Source organism: Vipera ursinii, assembly GCF_947247035.1.
Source record: "Vipera ursinii genome assembly, chromosome: 7".
In the NCBI taxonomy this organism is placed as follows: Eukaryota; Metazoa; Chordata; class Lepidosauria; order Squamata; family Viperidae; genus Vipera; species Vipera ursinii.
The window spans coordinates 27,228,166-27,252,211 of record NC_139521.1 but is presented as its reverse complement, the minus strand read 5'-3'; the positions used below and the strand labels follow the sequence as shown (position 1 = coordinate 27,252,211).

General features: G+C 40.3%; 1 protein-coding gene across 2 annotated transcripts in view; it reads left to right on the top strand.

Moving 5' to 3' along the window:
* Positions 1 to 4,987, top strand: part of FBXO8 (F-box protein 8) — a 46,422-nt gene extending 41,435 nt beyond the window's left edge. For both annotated transcript variants that reach the window (XM_083367304.1, XM_083367303.1), the window contains exons 4-6: positions 850 to 968; positions 1,385 to 1,581; positions 2,592 to 4,987. In XM_083367304.1, the coding sequence (XP_083223430.1) occupies positions 850 to 968; positions 1,385 to 1,581; positions 2,592 to 2,779 (504 nt within the window). In that variant the 3' untranslated portion in view covers positions 2,780 to 4,987. The remainder of the gene's footprint in view (positions 1 to 849; positions 969 to 1,384; positions 1,582 to 2,591) is intronic.
* The last annotated feature ends 19,059 nt before the right edge of the window (positions 4,988 to 24,046 follow it).

The window sequence follows — 24,046 nt, the reverse complement described above, 5'->3', positions numbered from 1 at the left end:
TTACAGGGAAAGGAAACTCTACTGCACCAGTATCAGTTGCTCTTTGAATTGTAGATATATGCCAGTATACGAATTTAAGATCTGCTCTTTTAAGGCTCAACAAATTGTAGAGATTATAAAATACATACAAATAAAAATCTACAATACAGTAATGCAACAGTTACAAAAATGGCAAACAACAATAGAGAATATGAACATTTATTTATATGGTATTTATATTTCAAAACATAAACATTTAAAAACAAATCTAGTTTTCCTTGGAAAAATTACATACCTTTTGAATGGAATGATCATGAGGTTCATGACAATTTAAAGGTTTTTTGTTAATTGAATAAACATGAATGTGTACAGAAAGTGAATATTTCTATAATAAGGAAATGATGAACTAGACAAATTGTAAGACACATTCTAATGTGTGATTTCTGTGCATTTGGGAGTAGGTTTTGTAGTTTCAAGTCTTGAACGTATGCATGCAAAATCATCCATTTATTAGAGAATGACTTTATACAATAAAACATTAAAGTTACATTGAAAAGATACTTATTTTGGCAATTTCTTTTCCTGAAGGCCAAATTAGGATATTACATATGGATCCATAGGCATCATAAATATTGTGTCACATTTTAAAAAAAAAATAGAATCATTTGTGGAGAGAGTCTTTTCCCTATTGTTTAATACATATAAATTTTAACTATATATTAACATATGTTTTATTTACATTTGAATTCAACATGTTGAAATGTACCTCATAAGGTACAATTACTCTGTAATTGTTCAGATTTATTCCATATGAAATACTCTGGGTGTTTAAAAATTTAATGTTTTATATAAAATCTCTCTTTCTCCCAGGGTGTTAACTACTTTATGTCCAAGGGAATATTGGATGATTCACCAAAGGAAATAGCTAAGTTTATCTTCTGTACAAGAACTTTAAATTGGAAGAAACTGAGAATCTATCTTGATGAAAGGTAACATAATTATAAAATGAGAAACCTCATATTCCCTTGTATTTATGGGGATTTCTTATTAAAACATTATGAAATAATGGGATACTGCTACTTATTTCTGTATTACATTGTCAGCATTCTAGCATTTCTAGCATGCATTAATCAAGAATTATCATACTCTGCATTGTGGATAAATCTATAGTTTGTTGAATCCCTAAAGGAAGTGAAATGGGAGACATCTGTATGTGAATTGTATATTAAATTGCATTAAATTGATGACTGATTATATACAGTTTGTCTGGTTGAATAGTTTCTTTCATACATAACAATGAAAGCAAATATTTTGAAAAGCACAGCCATAGAAAACTGAATATTTTATAATGTATCTAAAATATGCATATATAAGCTGCTTAAAGTATTTCTCTCTTTTAAATTAGGCGAGATGTTTTAGATGATCTTGTGACACTACACAACTTCAGAAATCAGTTCTTACCAAATGCACTGAGAGAATTTTTCAAACATATTCATGCCCCTGAGGAACGTGGTGAATATCTTGAAACTCTTATTACAAAGTTTTCACACCGATTTTGTGCTTGTAACCCTGACCTGATGAGAGAGCTTGGCCTTAGCCCAGGTAATATATATATATAAATATATATATATTAATTGATGGGTTGACATGTCATGTTATATTGTAAAATTTAAATGCTAACAAGTTTAACACATGTGATCTTCATGTTTAAATCTGATATTGTTTAATAGCACTGAATTGAGCAAAAGCCTTAAGGATCTACATTGTACATTCTTGTTATAAATCTTGAAAGAATTATTAATTGACTTGCGTGGCTTATACTTATTAAAAATCAGAGAAAATTCATTCAGTGTCCATACTGCTACAAAAAAGGGAAGAGAGAGATAAGCAGATAGATGGACAGACAGTATTTTGACATAATATATTAGAGTGATAGTATGTTATATCCCAACATGTGATTTTCCTAAGGAAATATGGCTGAAATTTATATACATTTTAGCCTTATTTAGTAACAGGACAGGACAGAACAGAATAGAATAGAATTATTTATTGACCAAGTATGGTTGGACACACAAGGAATTTGTCTCCGGTGCATAAGCTCTCATTGTACATTCAAGTAATAGTGATAATCATGATCATATATAACATGAAAATACATTCATCATAAATCATGAAATACAACACTTCATCATAAATCATAAGATGCAACACTTAGTGATAGTCATAGAGTACTAACTAAGCAAACAACATAAATCATAGTAGGAGATATATATATATATATATATATATATATATATATATATATATATATATATATATATATATTAAGATACAAGCAGCAAAGTTATAGTCATAAGAAGATAAGGATAGGTAATAGGAAAGATGAGGAGTATCATAGTAATACAGCTTTAATAAGTATTTTGACAGTGTTGTAGCATGCAGTAATACAGTTCTTTTGTTTTTATACAGTTCTTTTTTTTATTTTACAAATAACATGGATTCCTAGAGTCTTGTCCTAAAGAATCTAAATCCTTTAATGTGAAATGTTGTGCAGGTTTCTTAAATTGTAAGCAGGCTTCACAAAATATTTTCTTGTTTTTTCTTATGCTTAGATGCTGTTTATGTATTATGTTACTCTTTGATCCTGCTTTCCATTGATCTTACTAGCCCTCATGTGAAGAATAAAATGTCAAAGAGAGAATTTATCCGAAACACACGCCGTGCTGCTCAGAACATTAGCGAAGATTTTGTTGGGCACCTATATGACAATATCTACCTTATAGGCCATGTGGCTGCCTAAAAAGCACAGTTTGTTAAAGACTTACAATCTGTTGTTAAAGGAAGTCAGTAACTAAAGGAATTTATCTGTTGTAGATACTGTATGGAGGTTAAACTAGTGCTGGTTATTCTAACCTCTTTCTGCAATCAAAATGTACACAAACAACTTTTTTAGCAATTTACCATGGAAGCTGAAGAATTTTTGGCAATTTTTTTAAAAACTTTGCTTACAGTTTGCACAGAACTTTGCAATTAGTCTGACATATTACCATTTCTGAATGTTAAACTGACATTATAGTTTTAAACTGACAAGTTAGTGGACTTGTGCAGTTAATTTGCTTGAACAATTTAACCAGTTCATTTTTTTAAAAAAAATTATGTAGTGTGTACATACTGTATTTAACTAAAGAGACTTATAACCATAATTATTTTATTGTAAAATATTTTAAATAAAGTTTTTTTTCCTCTTTTCTTCCTACTAGAAGATATATTGGATAATTTATTTCTTTACAAAGTGAGACTGTGCATGTTATATAAAAGTTTACTTCACAGATTCATAACCAGTTATAAACTATAATATTCTGTGGGTTTGGACACCTATGGTTCTTTGATGTTGTTGAACTATGATCCTCACAGTCTTCACCATTGTTCAAGTGGGGCTGTTAGACATTATAGTACAGCAGCACTTAGAGAGTTGCAGGTTCCCCACCCCAATTCCTAACTACCAAACTGGAAGACAGGGTATCAGTCTATCCTTGTGCCTCAATATCTAGTGCCTAAAAATATTTTTTTAAAAAATAAGGTGGGATACTTTTATTATTGTTGCTGTCTAGGTATGCTTTCTAACAATCAAGGTTTTACAAGATTTATTTACTTGCATCAGTCGTACTCATTTTGTCATATTTAGAGCAGAAAACATTCCTTGTGAATTAATTTAAGAGATTGGGACCCAAAGGATCTATCTGCACAAGCCTTCCCAACTCTTTCAGCCCTTTCTTCCTGCTCTCATGATATCCTCAATGTGCATTGTAGGTATAGTTTTCCTTATTTTCCCCATTAGTATTTTCTCCTGCCAATCCTATAATTTTTTGTCTAATAGGCAGTGAAACTTGGCTATGCTCTAATTTGGTACTTGCAATACAAGAAGTGACCTGAGCAGACATGGCTAAAGCAGAGCCTTTTGAATGAATAGTAGGGAAAATTTAGCACTGACCCCAACATTGTTCTCACTATCAGGTATATTTGGGTCCATTTCTATATACCCACAGGAGTGATAATTTATAAGACCATGGAATGCCTTCTGATATTTTTTTCTATGTAATTGAAATAAATATTGTCCTTGTTTAAATTTGCTGAATTGGTATATGATTAGATTAAGGCACCTTTTATTTGAGGGGTGGAATATCATTTAAAAGCTGGTAGGAGTAAAGTAATTGTAAACTATAGACTTTCTGCATTGGCTTCAACTATCTGACAAAAAAAATCTTGCAATCTAGACACAAAGAGGTGTATAATGTAGCCAGTGTTCAAAGTGAAACAAAGTAAAGCTAGTGATAGAATCCAGTGTTGGGCACCAGGATTTCTCTGTTTCTTCTGCACCTGTTCTCATAATATCAGGGGACTAAGTAGAATTTTCTATAACTGTGAATCAAAGTTGAAGTGCACAATTGGATTCCAGCCATAGTTCCTAAGTCCAAATCTACCATATATATTTTTCCAAACAAATTGGATTGAATTATCAATAATAGTTTTGAAGAAGGTTGACTAGGACATTGCTCAGAGTTTAAAAAATACTTAAAAAATCTGATAACTGTAATTTTTTTACTTGAAAGTGGTTAAGAACTTGTATTCTAAATGATGGGTTTGAAATGCTATGTAATAATGATAATATTAACAGTGCTTGATAATGTTATTTAATTATCACAATTATTTTTCCAATTACTAGAATGTCTACATTTTGTTTCCCATTTTGAATTCTGCTTATTTGTTGACTGTTGACTTGACAAATCTGAAATTGGTGTTACTCTTCAGCTGACATAATTATATTTAAAAAGAATCAAAATTGCACTGCAAATATTGGTTGGGGGGGATTGGGAGTTTCTTTGGTTAACTTTCTTGTGAAATGCAAATGAAGGTTAAAATGCAGATTAGTGAATTATAACTCCTCATTTGTTATATATTATTGTTACTTTAAATAAATATGTCACTCAATAAAATTTAGAGTCAGTTATCAACTTTTTGTTTTTATACTGTCTTTTTATATTGTCTTTGAAAAACCTCTTCTGAAGCATTATTAATGTGCACAGTGACTTGCTTTAGTCCCATATTATTTGTTTCATATTTAGTTAGAATAATGAGGTGCTTGTTTTAAGATATGTACTGTATGCATATTTGTGTTCTTGTATTTAAAGGGTTTAATAAAATGCAGTGTTCCTCCTGCCCAAATTTATCCCAACCTCTGAAATATAATCCGGGCTATATTTCTGGGAAAAAAGCATTATTCTTTCTAAATATCATTAAGAAAGGCATTAGTACTGGAAATAATTAACTATCATCAATTATAACCCCATTTTATAAATATCTATTCAGAAGTTAGTTTTCCCAAACTTTTCCTTCTGGGTAGATATGCATACAGTCATGCTCGAAATTGTTGGCACCCCAGAAATTTTTTCAGAAAATCAAGTATTTCTCACAGAAAAGTATTGCAGGAACACATGTTTTGCTATACACAGGTTTATTCCCTTTGTATGTATTGGAACACAACAAAAAAGGGAGGAAAAAAAGCAAATTGGACATAATGTCAAACAAAACTCCAAAAATGGGCCGGACAAAATTATTGGCACCCTTTCAAAATTGTGGGTAAACAAAATTGTTTCAAGCATGTGATGCTCCTTTAAACTCACCTTGGGCAAGTAACAGGTGTGGGCAATATAAAAATCACACCTGAAAGCAGATAAAAAGGAGAGAAGTTCACTTAGTCTTTGCATTGTGTGTCTGTGTGTGCCACGCTAAGCATGGACAACAGAAAGAGGAGAAGAGAACTGTCTGAGGACTTGAGAACCAAAATTGTGGACAAATATCAACAATCTCAAGGTTCCAAGTCCATCTCCAGAGATCTAGATTTGCCTTTGTCCACAGTGTGCAACATTATCAAGAAGTTTGCAACCCATGGCACTGTAGCAAATCTCCCTGGTCATGGACAGAAGAGAAAAATTGATGAAAGGTTGCAACGCAGGATAGTCTGGATGGTGGATAAGCAGCCCCAAACAAGTTCCAAAGGAATGCAAGCTGTCCTGCAGGCTCAGGGAGCATCAGTGTCAGCGCAAACTATCCGTCGACATTTAAATGAAATGAAACGCTATGGCAGGAGACCCAGGAGGACCCCACTGCTGACACAGAGACATAAAAAAGCAAAATTAGAGTTTGCTAAAATGTACTTGAGTAAGCCAAAATCCTTCTGGGAAAACGTCTTGTGGACAGATGAGACCAAGATAGAGCTTTTTGGTAAAGCACATCATTCTACTGTTTACCGAAAATGAAATGAGGCCTACAAAGAAAAGAACACAGTACCTACAGTGAAATGTGGTGGAGGTTCAATGATGTTTTGGGGTTGTTTTGCTGCCTCTGGCACTGGGTGCCTTGAATGTGTGCAAGGTATCATGAAATCTGAGGATTACCAAAGGATTTTGGGTCGCACTGTAGAGCCCAGTGTCAGAAAGCTGGGTTTGCGTCCGAGATCTTGGGTCTTCCAGCAGGACAATGACCCCAAACATACGTCAAAAAGCACCCAGAAATGGATGGCAAGAAAGCTCTGGAGAGTTCTGAAGTGGCCAGCAATGAGTGCAGATCTGAATCCCATTGAACACCTGTGGAGAGATCTTAAAATTGCTGTTGGGAAAAGGCGCCCTTCCAATAAGAGAGACCTGGAGCAGTTTGCAAAGGAAGAGTGGTCCAAAATTCCAGGTGAGAGGTGTAAGAAGCTTATTGATGGTTATAGGAAGCGACTGATTTCAGTTATTTTTTCCAAAGGGTGTGCAACCAAATATTAAGTTAAGGGTGCCAATAATTTTGTCCGGCCCATTTTTGGAGTTTTGTTTGACATTATGTCCAATTTGCTTTTTTTCCTCCCTTTTTTTGTTGTGTTCCAATACACACAAAGGGAATAAACCTGTGTATAGCAAAACATTTTTTAATTTTTTTTTTAATTTTAATTCCATTTATATCCCGCCCTTCTCCGAAGACTCAGGGTGGCTTACAAGCTTAGCAGTAGCCTTCATTCTATGTATATGCCTGCTTGTTAGGGCTTTCACACATCCCCCAAGCGGCATTATTACAAAGTCAGCTTAATTGCCCCCAACAATCTGGGTCCTCATTTTACCTACCTCAGAAGGATGGAAGGCTGAGTCAACCTTGAGCCTGGTGGGATGCGAACCTGCACTAATTGCAGGCAGCTGGTGTTACTTAAGGAGGCATTAGCCCACTGCACCACCAAGGCTCTTATAACATGTGTTCCTGCAATACTTTTCTGTGAGAAATACTTGATTTTCTGGAAAAATTTCTGGGGTACCAACAATTTCGAGCATGACTGTAGGTTTGCTTCTTTAAATGGATGGTTTTTAGTATGGAAATGGATTAATTTTCACATTTAGTGATAATTAGACACATCTTTTGAAAGCATACAGTAGCTGTGTTGTGCATGTGACATAAAGGAAAGTCTCAACTGCTTGAATTTTTTTTTTTGGAAGCTATGGAGCATGGATTGGCCATTCTGTAGATGTGAGAGAATCAGATTCTCAACACTTGATTGTGAAATTCGCCTGTATTCCTGTACATTTTATAATGAACTATAAGTAGACATGATGACAACTGGAAAGAGCCACATTCATTTGAGCCCACTTATCCATCAGCTTTGTAGATGTGATGTGGCCCAGGTGAGAGTAGGGTGGCTAGTCAGTAGAAATAGGGTGGAATGTGGTTTGGTGGTGGATGAAAGGACCTGATTGGGCACAGAGAGGGGGGTTCTCTTTTCACACATGTGCCCTCTGATGTTTTAGCTGTAGCACCAACTGCAAATTCAAAAGAGAGGTGGGGGAGTGGCTATTGTCCTCCAGGAGTCTTGGTGCCTTTTGAGGCTCTGCTTCAGAAAGGAGACAATGTGAAGTTGGACTGCAGGATCAGCTGCGTCTCCTGCTTACCTACCTTTCTCCCTGAAGTGTAGTAGCATTCCTATCCAAGCTCCTGAATTCTGTGACCAAATTGGCAATGGAGTTCCACAGATTTAAGGTCCTTCAATCTTCTTTTGGACTCAAAAATCAGTGGTGGCTTGGGTATCCATGGCCACTATTGCAACCATGGGCCTGGTCCAAGGGCCCCACTCATACCATAATAGAAGTTGCACATTAGATCTAATTTTTGTTTTGGAACGGTGGCATTGTGAGCTGGATTGGAAGAAATTAACAGTTCCTTCCCATGGACTGCTCTGTAGTTCTTGTGACTTCTCTCAACTGCAAAGAGGTGGAGCCTGTTCCTTCAGCCCACATCACGTAACATATGGACCCAAAAGGGTTTCAATTGGAACTCTTCTGAAGCTGTGGCACATGGTTCAGCGAAGGCCTTGGAATGAGCATACTGCAAGGCTCTGGATATCATTATGTCTATATGGATGTTCTACCATTGTGGATTCCTTAGCATTGGTTTAATTCTCTGTTCTTACTGCATCTGGCAGTCTTGATTGATGGATTGAAATTTATTGGCTACTCAACTCCAGTAGACTTGAGTAGCATATACAGTGGGACAAAAAAGTATTTAGTCAGCCACCAATTGTGCAAGTTCTCCCACTTAAAAAGATGAGAGAGGCCTGTAATTTTCATCATAGGTATACCTCAACCATGAGAGACAAAATGGGGGGAAAGAATCCAGGAAATCACATTGTAGGATTTCTAATGAATTTATTTGCAAATTATGGTGGAAAATAAATATTTGGTCAATAGCAAAAGTTCATCTCAATACTTTGTTATATACCCTTTGTTGGCAATGACAGAGGTCAAACATTTTCTGTAAGTCTTCACAAGGTTTGCACACACTGTTGCTGGTATTTTGGCCCATTCCTCCATGCAGATCTCCTCTAGAGCAGTGATGTTTTGGGGCTGTCGCTGGGCAACACGGACTTTCAACTCCCTCCAAAGGTTTTCTATGGGGTTGAGATCTGGAGACTGGCTAGGCCACTCCAGGACCTTGAAATGCTTCTTACGAAGCCACTCCTTCGTTGCCCGGGCGGTGTGTTTGGGATCATTGTCATGCTGAAAGACCCAGCCACGTTTCATCTTTAATGCCCTTGCTGATGGAAGGAGGTTTTCACTCAAAATCTCACGATACATGGCCCCATTCATTCTTTCCTTTACACGGATCAGTCGTCCTGATCCTTTGCAGAAAAACAGCCCCAAAGCATGATGTTTCCACCCCCATGCTTCACAGTAGGTATGGTGTTCTTTGGATGCAACTCAGCATTCTTTCTCCTCCAAACACGACAAGTTGAGTTTTTACCAAAAAGTTCTACTTTGGTTTCATCTGACCATATGACATTCTCCCAATCCTCTTTGGATCATCCAAATGCTCTCTAGCAAACTTCAGACAGGCCAGGACATGTACTGGCTTAAGCAGGGGGACACGTCAGGCACTGCAGGATTTGAGTCCCTGGCGGCTTAGTGTGTTACTGATGGTAGCCTTTGTTACTTTGGTCCCAGCTCTCTGCAGGTCATTCACTAGGTCCCCCCGTGTGGTTCTGGGATTTTTGCTCACCATTCTTGTGATCATTTTGACCCCACAGGGTGAGATCTTGCGTGGAGCCTCAGAACGAGGGAGATTATCGGTGGTCTTGTATGTCTTCCATTTTCTAATAATTGCTCCCACAGTTGATTTCTTCACACCAAGCTGCTTGCCTATTGCAGTCTTCCCAGCATGGTGCAGGTCTACAATTTTGTTTCTGGTGTCCTTCGACAGCTCTTTGGTCTTGGCCATGGTGTAGAGTGTGACTGTTTGAGGTTGTGGACTGGTGTCTTTTATACTGATAACAAGTTCAACCAGATGCCATTCATACAGGTAACGAGTGGAGGACAGAGGAGCCTCTTAAAGAAGAAGTTACAGGTCTGTGAGAGCCAGAAATCTTGATTGTTTGTAGGTGACCAAATACTTATTTTACCAAGGAATGTACGAATTAATTCATTAGAAATGCTACAATGTGATTTCCTGGATTCTTTCCTCCCATTTTGTCTCTCATAGTTGAGGTATACCTATGATGAAAATTACAGGCCTCTCTCATCTTTTTAAGTGGGAGAACTTGCACAATTGGTGGCTGACTAAATACTTTTTTGTCCCACTGTAAAAATAAGGAAAATATAAAAACAGCCAAAAATCCTTGAATCACATAGCTCAGATTACAAGAATCTAATACACATCAAAAACAACAAAACAAAATGACCCTTGAATAAATAATAAACATCAACCACAGGCTTAGGTCCAAAGCCAGGCTTTCAAAGCTTTCTGGAACCCCAGGAGAGAGGGTTCCATCTAGTCTTTGAGAGAGTGCTGTTCCAATGGGTAGGGGCCACAACAGAGAATGCACACTTTTCAAGATGGCACTGCTTAATGGAGGCAACCTGGATGTTGTAGGACTGTTGTAAGGAATATTCTTGACACATGTCAAATTTTGTGTCAGTCATTTTTTCTTAGCTCAACTCATCTCACAGGGCTGTTGTGGGGGAAATAAGATTAGGAAGGTATGTTGGATATGTTCTCTGCCCTTAGTTATTTGTAAAAATAAAGGCAGGATATAAAAGTCATTTAACTTTCTCAGACTTGGGACACTGGTTAGGCCATGGGGGTGACCAAGATTTATCTGAATTCAGTTATCCGGAACATTTTGAACCATTTTGATCCTCAGAAAGTGGGCCTGTTTCTTGGGGATATGAGTCTGGGTTAATTCTCCCAGGTAAACTAGACAGGAAACATGACAAGATTAACTAATTCTACTTTATTGTAAGGTTACATTAATAGCATCTGGCAAGTCTGAAGGCACAAACTTCCCAACTATTTAGGATGGGTCCTTCCTAAGTTTCTTTCTTTGACTGTTAAGCGAATATGATCTTGTCTGTTTCCTAGGCAGAAACTTCGTATTATTTCCCCAAGATTCCCATACATTCCATTAGAGTCTGGTACCTGTGTTCTTGATCTGTGTTCCTCCTGCATGGTTAAGGCCTTTAACAGCCCCACCAAGTGAACATCCTCCTAAGATCTGGCGGACTCCCATCTTCTACTCCTGTTCTGAAGAGGTGGCTCTTCCTCTGAACATTAGGTTAGTGTGATGCTGGAGCCCTGTAAATCTAAATGTTGCTGTATGGAAGAGTGTTTTTGAGGTGCTGGAAGATTTTGATGGTTTTAATGTCACTTTATATTCTTATTGCTGTTTATGTGAGCTGCCCAGGGTTAAGGCAGATAAACTGAATGACCATATACTGTAACTCTTTTAAATAAATAGATCAATTTTGTCAGGCATGTAGACTTTCTGATTCCATGCAATTTGGTGTCAACTGTCCCACTTAGTCATCTAGCAAAAAAAAAGACTCCTGGCCGATTGTTTTACCAAAAGTATAGTAAGCTGTCCCTCTCCGGAAAGTACAACTCTTGGCACCATGTATTTAATCAAAAGAACTTTTACTGAGAAATAGTGGATGCAGTAAAGCCAAGCAGAATCTTAACATTCCTGCGCAAAGCAACAAGCTTATTTTCCCACTTTGAAGCCCAACCCCCTTGACCAGTCCACCGGCAGCCAATACAGTGCCACAAGGTTGTTTTGAGAACACCGAAGTACAGGACAGATAACGGTTCATCTTTGGGGCACAGCAACCTTGGTATCGGGCTAGAACCAACTGGGAAGGAGTTTGTTCTGTCTCCAAAGACGATCCCCCTCCCTAATTCCCAAGTATCTACAGCAAAAGCAAAAGTATGAAAAAGAATGCTTCCCCAAAGAGGCCTTCTCCCCTCTCCACCAGAATGGCAGGGCACCTGACAAGTATACTTTACTGAGTCTTAAATGGTTACAGAAGTAGCGAAGCCGAATCTGGGGTTTTCATGTGCAAATGATACAAAGTAATTTTCCCTCTTCCCTGACTATCCCCCTGTTATCTGTTAATGGCCAATTAGGTGCTTCTATTTTGTTTGAAAAATAGGCTCTCAGTTTGTGGACATTTCACCTCTGTATTCTGATGGTTGACCTTGGCTGGCTAGAGCTTTTCATGCCTGGACACAGCTTGGCTTTTACACACACACACACACACACACACACACACCACACCACACCACACACACTTCCTCCCTACATGCCAATCCTTTCTTCCCTACCCCCTTTGCTAATGTCAGGCTGTCAGTTTGCAAAGCTTGGATAGCAGAGTGGCAACTGACATTTGGAGACTTAATGTAGTGTTTAAGATTAATCTAGCACATTTAACTATCAGATTATACATAAATGGTGCTGCAGTGATAATAAACACTATCTATTTTCTGTTTCTTGTGTAACCATTAGATAATAGAATCAATAGTTGATAAAGAAGTTGGTACCTGCATTTTGATCAGGAATGTCAAAGAAAAATATTTTACAGCATTGTCCTTTCAGATTATGTTTAAGTACACTTTGAGCTTCTGAATTATGTCACCGATGGGAATATAAAAAAGAGTAAAAAGAAAAATTACAATTAGTAAAGAAAAAATATATAAATACTATTCTGCCAGATTACACACACCATTTTGTATTCTCAATATATTTTTAATCTTTTTTTTATTTTCTGGTTATCTTTGGTAAGTTTTATTAAAGAAACTTTCTGCCAGTTTTATCCTAAAAATGCTATGTCAGTCTTGGAAAGAGTAACTTTCCCTTGCCCCATATATTCAAAATTCATGAACTAAGAATACATATAATATGTTCTTACAACTATTCTACTGGGAATCAGAATAACTTAAATTTGAATATTTTCTGCAGAATGCCAGTCCTGCTCAATTAGCTCAGATTAGGCAAACATGAGCAGTACAGTTAGTATAGTTAATGTTTTCCTATCTTATTTTTTGTTTGTTTTCCCTTCCTGACCACTTTGGGTGGAATATATTATGGACACAAATACTGTAATTAAATAAATTTTGGGAAAGAATTCTAACTAGTGCAGTTAGAAATAACATTATTTCCTCTCTATATGTGCTTTTCAGATCTGTTTATTTGAAAAGCCGCAAGACTCATATTGAATCTTTTTGCAAAAGCATTTTCATTTATAAAAGCTAGTCTCCCCTTGGCCTACTGAGTGAAGAATATTGGAGTTAATTTAAAATGATTAATGAGATTTTTGTCAGACTCCTGCCCTCTACTACCACTGCACTATGTCATCCCAATAACCTTGGAAACCCGGACGCCATTCTGTCGCCCCAGACAGCTTTTTCAAAAAGGAAAAGAGAGAGTTGAATAGCTAGTGCCAGGTACTTGTCAAGGGTTGCTGACAGATGCTCAATCACAATATTTATATGGTCAGAACAAATGGACATACATTAGTGACTTAATTCATGTTTTGGACTGATGATCAATGCTGAGTAATTTTTAAAATGTAATAAATTAGTATTTTATACCTGTTTATTTCAACAAATTTTATATTTCAGCAAAAATAAGATTCTCACTGTTCACAGCTTTAAATTAATGATGCAGAAGAAGATAATAACCAGTGGTTGAGGTAAGCTTTGTATAACTTTTTGAATGAAGAAGGAGTCTGTAATCCAGTTTTAGGCTAGAGTATAAATCTAAGTATGAGACCTTGTAGATGGTCTCTGTTTGCAATATTCAGAATGTGATGTTCTGATCAAATGAATGGTATGTAGAAGCAATGGCATCTGCAGTCACAGCGCACCAGGTTGGGAAGGCATCTTTTATATTTATAGATCTTCCTTCCTCACTCCCTCCTTCCCTCGAATTATTTCCAGTTTCCTCCATATAATTTGTTTGTTGCATACTTGCAAGGAGAAAGTCAGTGGGTAGGCAGCAAGAAGTTACAGATCCAAGGCAACCAGGAACATAAGTATTTGCTCCTGAGTGCGGAGGTGTGCTGGGGTGTGGGTCAGAAATTGTGTATGGTAATATGCAAAAGGTGCTGCATGGATTGGGAAGCCTGCATGGGTGTACATAAGAGATGCCATGAGGGTTGAGTATGGGTTGGGGGCAGCTTAAGTCAAGAAGGGTATGGAGGGCTATATGACAGCTGCCACACAAATCAGGGAGGGTGTGTGGGGGTAGCATGGATCAGGTAGAGTGCATGGGGCATAACCAAGAGATGCTGCATGTCTCAGGGAAGGCATGGGAGAAGTGCATGGTGTGTACAAGAGGTGCCATATGAGTTATGGAAGGAGCATGAGGTTGTGCTCCATATCAAGGAGGACGTATGGGGTGTGCAAGAAATCTCATGTGAGTCAGGAAATGTTTGCAGAGGTTAGCATGAATCAGGAAGTGTGAGGGGGGCAGTATGGCCTTCATGCAGAGACTGAAGAACCCTGGGCCATAACAAGCTAGAGACTATGACTGTACTTCCCCAAAGAATGCACCTTTTATGAGCTGAAAGCTCATCCTTTCTCATAAAAAACCTTTGAAATTCTGGCCCTGGACATTTGTCCATCCATCCTGTGTGCACCCAAGTTAGTACGCAGCTAAATGTTTTGTCAGCTGCTGTCTCAGCAGCTACGTCTCCAGCATGGAGAGGAGACTCTGGCAAGTCCTGTATGGCTAGGATATGTGCAGCCAGAGCCAGATCTGGCTCCATGTGTGGCAAGGGCAATCTGCTAAGGCTGTGTGCATGGCCCATTTCTTTGCCCAATTTGTGAATCAGCTTGTAGCTGTAGGCTGAAAGGAATATAGACCACCTCAGCATTTGAGGAGACAGAATCTGAGGTGTCTGCTTGTTTGTAATGAACAACCCTAGAAGTGGCTTTTGCTCTGTAAAGACCGTGAAGTGGCAGCCATACAAATAGCCATGGAACTTTTTAACTCCAGCCACAGTGGTCAAGGCTTCCTTGTCAATTTGCACGTAATTGCGCTCTGCAGACGACAGGGTCCTAGAATAGTAGGCAATGGGAGACTGTTTCCCATCAGCCAACAAGTGGCTCAACACAGCCCCAACCCCAAATAGTGATGCATCACACGTGATGCAGACTGGTAACTTCTCATTAAAATGAGTGAGTACAGAGTTCAAGGAGAACAGTGATTTGACTGCATGGAAACTTCTTTCGTGGACACTGGTCCACTGCCACTGAGCTTTTTTATCTAGTAGCCAGTGTAACAGGTCTGCCACTGTGGCCTTATTTGGGAGGAATGCATGATAAAAAAGAAGGCCCAAGAAGGCTTGAAGCTCACCTTTGGACTTAGGGCTTGGGGCCTGCTGAATCGCTTTCAGCTTTGAATCTGCTGGATGAATGCCCTCGGCATCGATGCAGAACCCAAGGAACTCAGTTGACTCTACCCCAATGTTGCACTTTTCTTTTTTCAATTTAAGTCCCGCTGTGCAGAACCACTGAAGGACGGCTCTAAGCCATTCAGCCAGAACCTCTATGGATTCCCCAGGAATGAGTACATCATTGAAGTAGGACCAAACCCCTGGAATGCCCTTGAGCATGCGCTCCACTACTCCCTGGAAAATCCCTGGGGTTACACTCACCCCAAACTGTAGGCACTTGACCTTGAAGGCCCCCCGATGGGTGACAGTGGTTTGGGCAGCTACCGTGGCCTCGTCCACCAGCAGCTGTTGGTAGACCTGCACCAAATCTAATTTGGCAAACATGTGGCCACCTTGCAATGATGCCAAAATATGGCTGACAATTGGCACTGGGTACACGTGCTGTTGAAGTGCCTGGTTAACGGTGCACTTATAGTCAGCACATATGCATATTTCTCCTTTTTCCTTAAGTGCCGTTACAATGGAGGTCTCCCACACCCCACTGTCTACAGGCTGTAATACCCCCTGACTGACTAGCTTGTCCAGCTCTGCGTTGATTTTGGGCTTTAAGGCGAAAGTCACTCAACGAGACTTGACCTGTAGTGGTGTTACCAGGGGATCAAGCTTGAAGGCTATCGGAGGACCCTTGTACTCCCTTAGGCTTGAACTGAAAATATCTGTGAACTCTTGATAGACTGAAGAAAAGTCTGCCACCTGTGTTCAGTGGATGCTGGTTACTTGAATGCCCAATTCATCAAACCAATCGAGCCCAATTCATCAAACCAATCGACCTTCCACCACTACAACATCTAGTGGACCTGCAAACCCCTTGAAAGTCACCAGAAGTGTGGCTTCACCCTTGACCACCACTCAGGAGTTTTGAAAGTCTGTGAACAGAAGGTTAGATGGCCGAAATTTGATCCATCTGTTGCTGTGGATGCATATGTGCCGGAAGGTTCTGATGGAGATGATGGACATGGCTGAGCCTGTGCCCAGTTCCATTTTGCATGGAACTCCCTGAAGCTTGACCTGAAGTCGAAGCTTCTGTTTAAGGAGGCATTGGGCACCAGTGCAGAACACGCTCCTCCAGCTGGAGCAGAAACCTACTCAGTGTTGCCCCAGGGCCCCGGTACCTCTCCTAAATGAGTCTTCCTGCTGACAGTCCCTCTGGCGACCTCAGCAGACGGCAATGTGGCCTGGCTTGCCACATGCCTGGCACGTTGCTGTTCGGAATCGGCATTCCACGCATTGATGGCTGTTTCCACAGCCCATGCATTAAGAAATGGAACTGCCTTCTCACATGGCTGTGGTCCCTTCTGGTGCTTTTGTAGCTTGTCAACTTCGTAGTCTGAATCAGTGTTTTCCATCCATTCGACGTCCTCATGGTGGACAGCTTCGGTGCTTGAAGTGCTTTTGGAGGGCTGCAGCGCTTTCACGGCCCCTCCGGTGGCTTTGTCCGCCATGACCTCCTTCAAGGCCTCTTGTAGTGAGAGAGTCTCTTTGGTGAACAGTTTTTGTTGGAGCTCTCGATTCCAGAGGCCACAGACTAAGCAGTCTCTTAGTCTCTCCTCCAAATCTGTGAAATTGCAGAGCCGGGAAGCTTGACGAAGAGCGGTGATGAATTCTGTAGCAGTCTTGCCGGGCTGTTGCTCCCGCTGCTCAAAAGTGTGTCTCCACGCTATGACGGATAATTTTGGCTCAAAATGGTCTTGGAGCTTCTTCAACTCCACTTAGGTGATGGACTCAAGTGGCGTCGGAGTGACCAGGTTCTCAGCAATATCGAAGGTGGCGGGGTTGCATATGCAGAGGAGGGGCGCAGCCTTCAGCCTGTCTTTGCCTACCTGGTTGGCATGGAGGTAATTTTCGATGCAGGAAATTTAGGATGCCCATTTCTCCAGGTGTGTGATGTCAAACTCGAGTTTCCCCACTTTTGCCATGGTGAGTTGTTTGCGTTTCTTGTTGCTCATGTTGCCTTGTGCTGCTGGCTTCTGCTTAGGCCCTAGGACGGATCCTCAGGGCGAGGTGGTCTCCAGCGTGTCTTGCTGGCAGACTGAGAGGGGGGGAACGTGGTCCCTGCTAGGCTCTGTGCTGGCCTCACTCCCTAGTGACTTCAGACTCTTCCGATGAAGCAGCACATCCCACCTTCGTTGCCACTATTATACCTCTGGTTCTTTAGGCATTAAGTGAGATGAAATGTTGAAACAGCAAACTAGTTTATTAACTCAGAACAAAAGCACCCCTAATGGCTGCTGCACAGCTATTTATATGGTTAGCCTCTAGGTGGTGACCAATAAGTTTAAAGTAACAGTTTCCTGCCCCAAACCTAATTATCAGCCTGGAGACAGCAAGTCTGGTTTTCAGTAACATCAACTGTCACATAACAGAGAAATCTAGGTCAGACATTAAGCAAGTGATCAGACATTAACCAATTGATTTAAAACAATTATGGCCAATACATTACACCCACAGTCATATGATCAAAATTTGGTTGTTTTGCAATCAGAAAGTATTTACGACAGTTGTAACCATTTATGTACCAGTCGCCATTTGTGACCTTCCCAGCCTGCTTTTGACAAGCAAAGTCAATGGGGAAAGTCAAATTTGCTTAATGACTCAATGGTTCACTCAACAATTGCATAAAATTGGGCATGACTCACTTAATAACTCCTTGCTTAGCAATCGAAAATTTCAGCTCAATTATGGTCGTAAGTAGAGGACTACCTATACTTGACAACAATGAACTAATATAATCACATATATAATTTCCTCCCAGAATGTCAAATGCATTAATTTCCTTCTTTCATGGTCTCCCTTGAGACTTTTTGAAAATGGATTAATTTCATAACTTCCAATTTGGCCATGTTTTTTCCAAATTGCTCCCTGAAGCATTATGAACCTTTAATTGGCTTCATCTCATTCTTCTAAAACAACACATGTAAACAAATAAATGTAGATTTTAACACATATAAGAATGTATATTCAACTTTGCCAAACTGATTTCCTCAGAGTTCTATTGCACCATCCTTTCCTACACAATCTGTTCATAAGCTTTCGGAAGAAGAATTGTCAAATTGGTCTCTTTTTTCATAATATTAATGTCAGTGAAAAAGCTGGTTATCCGTAAGACAGGGGTTCCTAACCCCCTGGTCCATGGACCAGTACTGGGCTGCTGGCATTTAGGAACCGGGCTGGGCAGCTGGAGGTGCACTGAAAGCATGTCTTCCACCTCCAGGAATGTGGCAGTCTGCAGGGGTCTGGGCAGGGGTGGGAGAGTGGCAGGGCAGAAGCCAACTTGCTCAGTGCAAGGCCCTTCAACAGTTGTGCTTGCAACTGATTTGCAACATCTGAGCTCCGTGTCCTTCCTCCCCTCCCTCCTTCTGCTTCTTCTGCTTTCTCTCCTTCTGCCTCCTCCTCCTCTTCCTGGTCATGCTCCCTCTTCCTGCTGCTGCTGTTTCTTCCTCCTCCTCTTCTTCCTCACTTTCCTCCTCTGCCGCTCCCGGCACCTCAGCTGGGCTCATGCTCTCTTCGTACAACTCTCCAAATTTGCAAGACAAACATGTGCCAGCCCAGCTTGCAACCAGGGGCTCCCCCAAAGCCTTGTTAGAGGGGGACCCCCCCCAAGATATGTGTGTGTGAGTGTCTTTCTCAGAGTGCAAATGGGAGCAGGGAGAAGCTACCTTTCACTTTAAAGCACTGCATCTCCAAGGTATTCTCTCTCTTGTCTGCACCTTTTCTAAGACCGCTGGGCTCTGTTGCATTTCAACTGGAGTTTTTTTATTTTGATGCGCTAGGTGCCTCGTGTTTTGGCAACATCCTGCCTGCTTTTTTAGGTTTAATTTGGTGTATTTGTCTGTGTGTCGTGTCTGTGTGTGTGTGTGTGTTCCTCCTCCCTTCTTTGTGCAACTCTCCAAGTTTGCAAGCCAAGCGCACTCTTAACCAGCTTGCAATGAGGGACAGTTTTGCTGTAAGGCTGAGTTTAGGATTGTCTCTTTTCCTTCCCACTGTCTTCGAAGCAGAAAGTCACTGGTCTAATCTAATACAATAATAGACATAAAGTGCATTGTTTATTTATTTGTTTATTTAGAAAATTTACAATAAATGTAATGCACTTGAATCATCCTGAAACCTCCCCCCCATCCATGGAAAAATTGTCTTCCATGAAACCAGTCCCTGGTACCAAAAAGGTTGGGGACCCCTGGCTTAAGGCCCATAAACAAAACAAGCAAGCTGTTCTAGATTTTAGCATCTTACATGTTAAATAGTCCTATTATTGCCTCTAACGACCTCTACTATGCAATACAGAACATATAATTATCCATTAATTAACTCAATGACTTCAAAATCTGCCAGTCTCCATAAAGCTAAAGCTAAAACCTTTATCTCAAGAATTTCTGTTACATGATCTTAGACAGGGCTTTTCAACTAGTGGTACAGATACCACCTGTGGTACATTGGCACCTGGCAGGTGGTACGTGACCATCCTAGAAAAGTGGTAGCAGGGGAGAAAAATGAGCTGAACCAGTGGCAGCACTGCACAAGCCTGAGCGAAAGATGGCTGGAGCTGCAGGGCTGTTGGGGCTCAGCGGAAGCGCCAGGATCAGCGCTTCTTCAGGGCTGTCGGGTCAGTGGAAGCACCAGGATCAGCACCAGGCTCCAGCTGGAGCTCGGCGCTGATCCTGGTGCTTCTGCTGAGCCCAGAAGAAGTACCGATCAGCTGGAATGTTGCAGCATCTCCAGGGTCTTGTGATTTACATTCAGATGCTTGGCAACTGATTCATATTTATGATGGTCACAGTGTCCCAGGGTCATGTGAGTCACCAAAACCTGCTTCAACCACCCAGCAGACGGGGGGAATAAAAACCAAATACCCCCCACCCCACCCCCGCTGCCAATCCTCGACAGAAATGCTCACAACTATGAAAACCTTGGACAGGAGGAAGATCGCCACCAGGCAGGTAGGCAGGTGTCTTGCTCAGCTGTGGCTTGGGGGGCACTTTTTTCAGGGCCATTTGTTACTTCGAACAGTCACTAAGTGAACTGTTGCAAGTCAAGGACTACCTGTACTTCATCACTTTTTTCCTTTTTTTTTTGACCCCTTGCTAGGCAACTGGTGGTACTCGGATGTTGCCATATCCTAAAAGTGGTACAATGGGTGGAAAGGTTGAAAAGCCCTGATCTAAGACATATCATGAGATAGTATAGATTCATATGGACACCTAAATATAAATGCACTGCATTGCTAATTTTCACATAATGTTTAGTATCTGCAACATGACAGTATTCTTTATTATTATTTAAATTATTTGTATAGGTGCCCAACTTGCAACATGCAATGGAGAAAGTAGAAGTGATCCAACTCACTTGGTGGAGCAGTGGGCTGATGCCTCCCTAAGTAACACCAGCTGCCTGCAATTAGTGCAGGTTCGCATCCCACCAGGCTCAAGGTTGACTCAGCCTTCCATCCTTCCGAGGTAGGTAAAATGAGGACCCAGATTGTTGGGGGCAATTAAGCTGACTTTGTAATAATGCCGCTTGGGGGTGTGTGTGTGAAAGCCCTAATAAGCAGGCATATACATAGAATGAAGGCTACTGCTAAGCTTGTAAGCTGCCCTGAGTCTTCGGAGAAGGGCGGGATATAAATGTAATAAAAAAAAACCTCACAAACACGATGTGAGATAAAAAGGCAGGGCTACAAAGTACTTTACACCAAGACTGAAATCAGGTGTACATTTCAAAAGAACAACATATTTGAACCAAGAAAAAATATATAGATTATAAGACAGCCTTAAAATGAATGTCAAAGATGGAACTTTTATATTTCATAATAAATATCATTGTTTACATGTCTTTATATATTCCAATGGAGTAAAATTATTTATGTACTAGAGTCTAAGAAATGTATTTGTTTATTTATCAAACTTACATCTCATCTCATCTCATCTCACAAAAAGTTATAAATAATCATAAAAATGTAAAACAGTCTTAAAGATTAAATATTTATAAAAAATAAAATATACAAACCCCAGATAGAGAGAATGAGTATACCCACTTCCATAGGGGGGCCATCTACACTTACCTCCGGTTCCCTGGGATCTCCAGTCCTGGTGACGTAGCCGGATCTTGAGGAACTTCCAAACTTGTCCCATCCAAAATAAGTTAGCCTTTATTAGATGTGATGCAAGGCTTTGTTGCACGATTGTTGGCCTTTTCATGTCATTGTACAACTGGAGTTTCAGGATGGAGAGACACCAGCACAGAGCTAGTGCTCGAATAGATAAGGCATACCTATGGCATATCATCCTGAAATTCAAAACTTCTGTGGTTCCATAAAAATCAATGCCATTTTCCATAAGAATAAATGCCTTATGAGTCTGCCAAGTTGTGAAGAGTAACTGCTGGATTTATTCATTTATAATTATTAAATTGTCTATCCAGTTTTTCTTATCTGCCTACCTCTTCTCACATTATTTAAATACTTGGTCTTCTGACTGATTTTTTGCCCTGAAGTCTCCATTAAAAAAAAAGTGGTAAGGGGCATTGGTCTGCTTCCCTTTCTCAGAGAGCTGTCAGTTATCTCTAGGAGCATCAGGGGCATGAGTCACTGCCATAAAACAGAGTTAAGGGTCTGCAGCCTCTAGGAATTGCAACTCTGCCCCAAGGGAAATTAATCTTTCTGTCTGTTCTACAGACTCTAAGCCTGGGAATGGCCTTCTGAGTTAAGAAGCTCCCTACTGAAGAAAGGAAGACTCCTTATCTGGAGACCAGTGGGAAGGAGCGGATACTAAAGCTTTGATCAATCCAACACACAGAGGAAGCCTTTGCTCCCCAGCACAATTAGGAATGATTATAAAATCATCAAGCACGCATTGGTCATAGGAAATCTAATCCAAATGGATACTTTAGTTCCCTACCTGTGGTATGTACAGTTTAGCACCCAGTCAGGGTGTGAATGTGCTGTATGCCAACATAGTTATTATGTCAGAAGAAAATGGCAGAAATGAACCAGTTGTCTGTCACTTTTCCAGAAAGGGAAAAGTTTCTCCTTTCCCCCCTTTTTTCTTTCTCTTTCAGTCATTACTCAAAATTCAAAATTATCCAATTGCTTTAGATTTCCCCACAAGTACATCTATAACATTTGTGATGATTCTGAACATGCCAATCTTGTTCTCTTATATAGTTGTGGTATTTTTAACTGCATACAAAAAAATTATGTAACTACTTAAGAATTCACCAACTGGTATATTCAGAAATTTTAGAAACCCTTCTAATTGTATCCAATTGTGTGGCCTTGATTATTGGAAATTGTACTACAACATATATTACATTTTCTATCTTGTTAAAGGGAATGTGAAAATTAAGTCAATTATACTTTATGTCTAAGTAATCCAATTGTACGGCTGTGGCCCTTGCATAAGCTCAGCTCACAAATTATTTATGTGATATCACTAGTGCATACATATTCATATGAGAGCCAGTTTGGTATACAGGTAGTCTTTGACTTACACCACAACTGAGCCAAAAATTTCTGTTTCTAAGTGAGACAATTGTTAAGTGAGTTTTTAAACCACAGTTTGCCACAGTTGTTAAGTGAATTACTGCATTAATTTATCATGTTTTCCCCAAAATAACCCCAGGTCTTATATTTATTTTTGTCCAAAAGACCCATTAGGGCTTATTTTCAGGGGGTGTCTGACTTTTCCCCCCTCCAAGCAGCAGGTGGAGGCAGAGGCATGAGTGGGGTGGTGGGCAGTAGGCTCATCCTGCATGTGCAGCAGATCTGGAGGACCAGGTTGGAAGGGGGGTGAGCACACAGGGGCTGCAGTGTGGCACCAATCCTGCCCCACCACCTGCCTCACCCATGGTGGCAGCACCAGCAGCAGGCAGAGGCATGGGTGGGGGGGAAGACACAGGAACTACGGAGTTTTGCATGGTGTAAATGAGATAGAAGACACTGTTACCACATCTAAACCATTTAGTCTGAGATGACCAGTGAATGTGGTTTCAGCTTTTACACTATTCCTTGACTAGAATATTAACAGGTCTAATTCAGAGATCACTCCCCTGACTATTTTCTTGTGGAAGGTCTACAAACATGGCTTTGAGGCAGTAGCTGGGTGAGCCCTGGAGCCACAACATGGCTCTCTCTAAAACCCTTCTAAACCTCACTTTGCTAAATCGCTAATTCAGCACCCAGTATACACCAGGATGAAGAGGAGCCCTCCCGTAAGCCAATCCCCAAACCGGGCAGAGCCCTCCAATAAGCCAAAAACCAATGGGCGGTTGCTCCCTTCTCCTTTCAGAATGGGACGTGTTCTGCTGCTGAGAAAGTAAAGAGGCAAAACTTTTATACTGCAGTGAACCTGTAGCATCGAGATCCCACATCTGCTGCCTCAAAGGCATGTTTGTAGACCCTTGCAAAAAAACAGTCCTGGAGAAGAACAAGCAATGAGAAACAAAGCCTGCCCCTCTCAGGTGGGAATACGGTAAATATGGAAGTGGTAGTTGAAGGAAGGGGGTGGGGTTATGATTGCATGCTGGGAAGTCAGAAAGAGAACTGAATCACTAAGGCTTTGAGACAGAAGTGGAAAGAAGCATGGGGAGCTTGGGCCATGCTGAAAGAAAAGGGGAGCGATCCCTGAACTAGACCTGCTAATATTCTAGTCAAGGGATAGTGTAAAAGCTGAAACTATATTCACTGGACACCTCAGACTAAATGGCTTTGGTGTGGTAACAGTATCTTCTACCTCGTTTGTGCCATGCAAAACTCGGTAGTTTGTGCC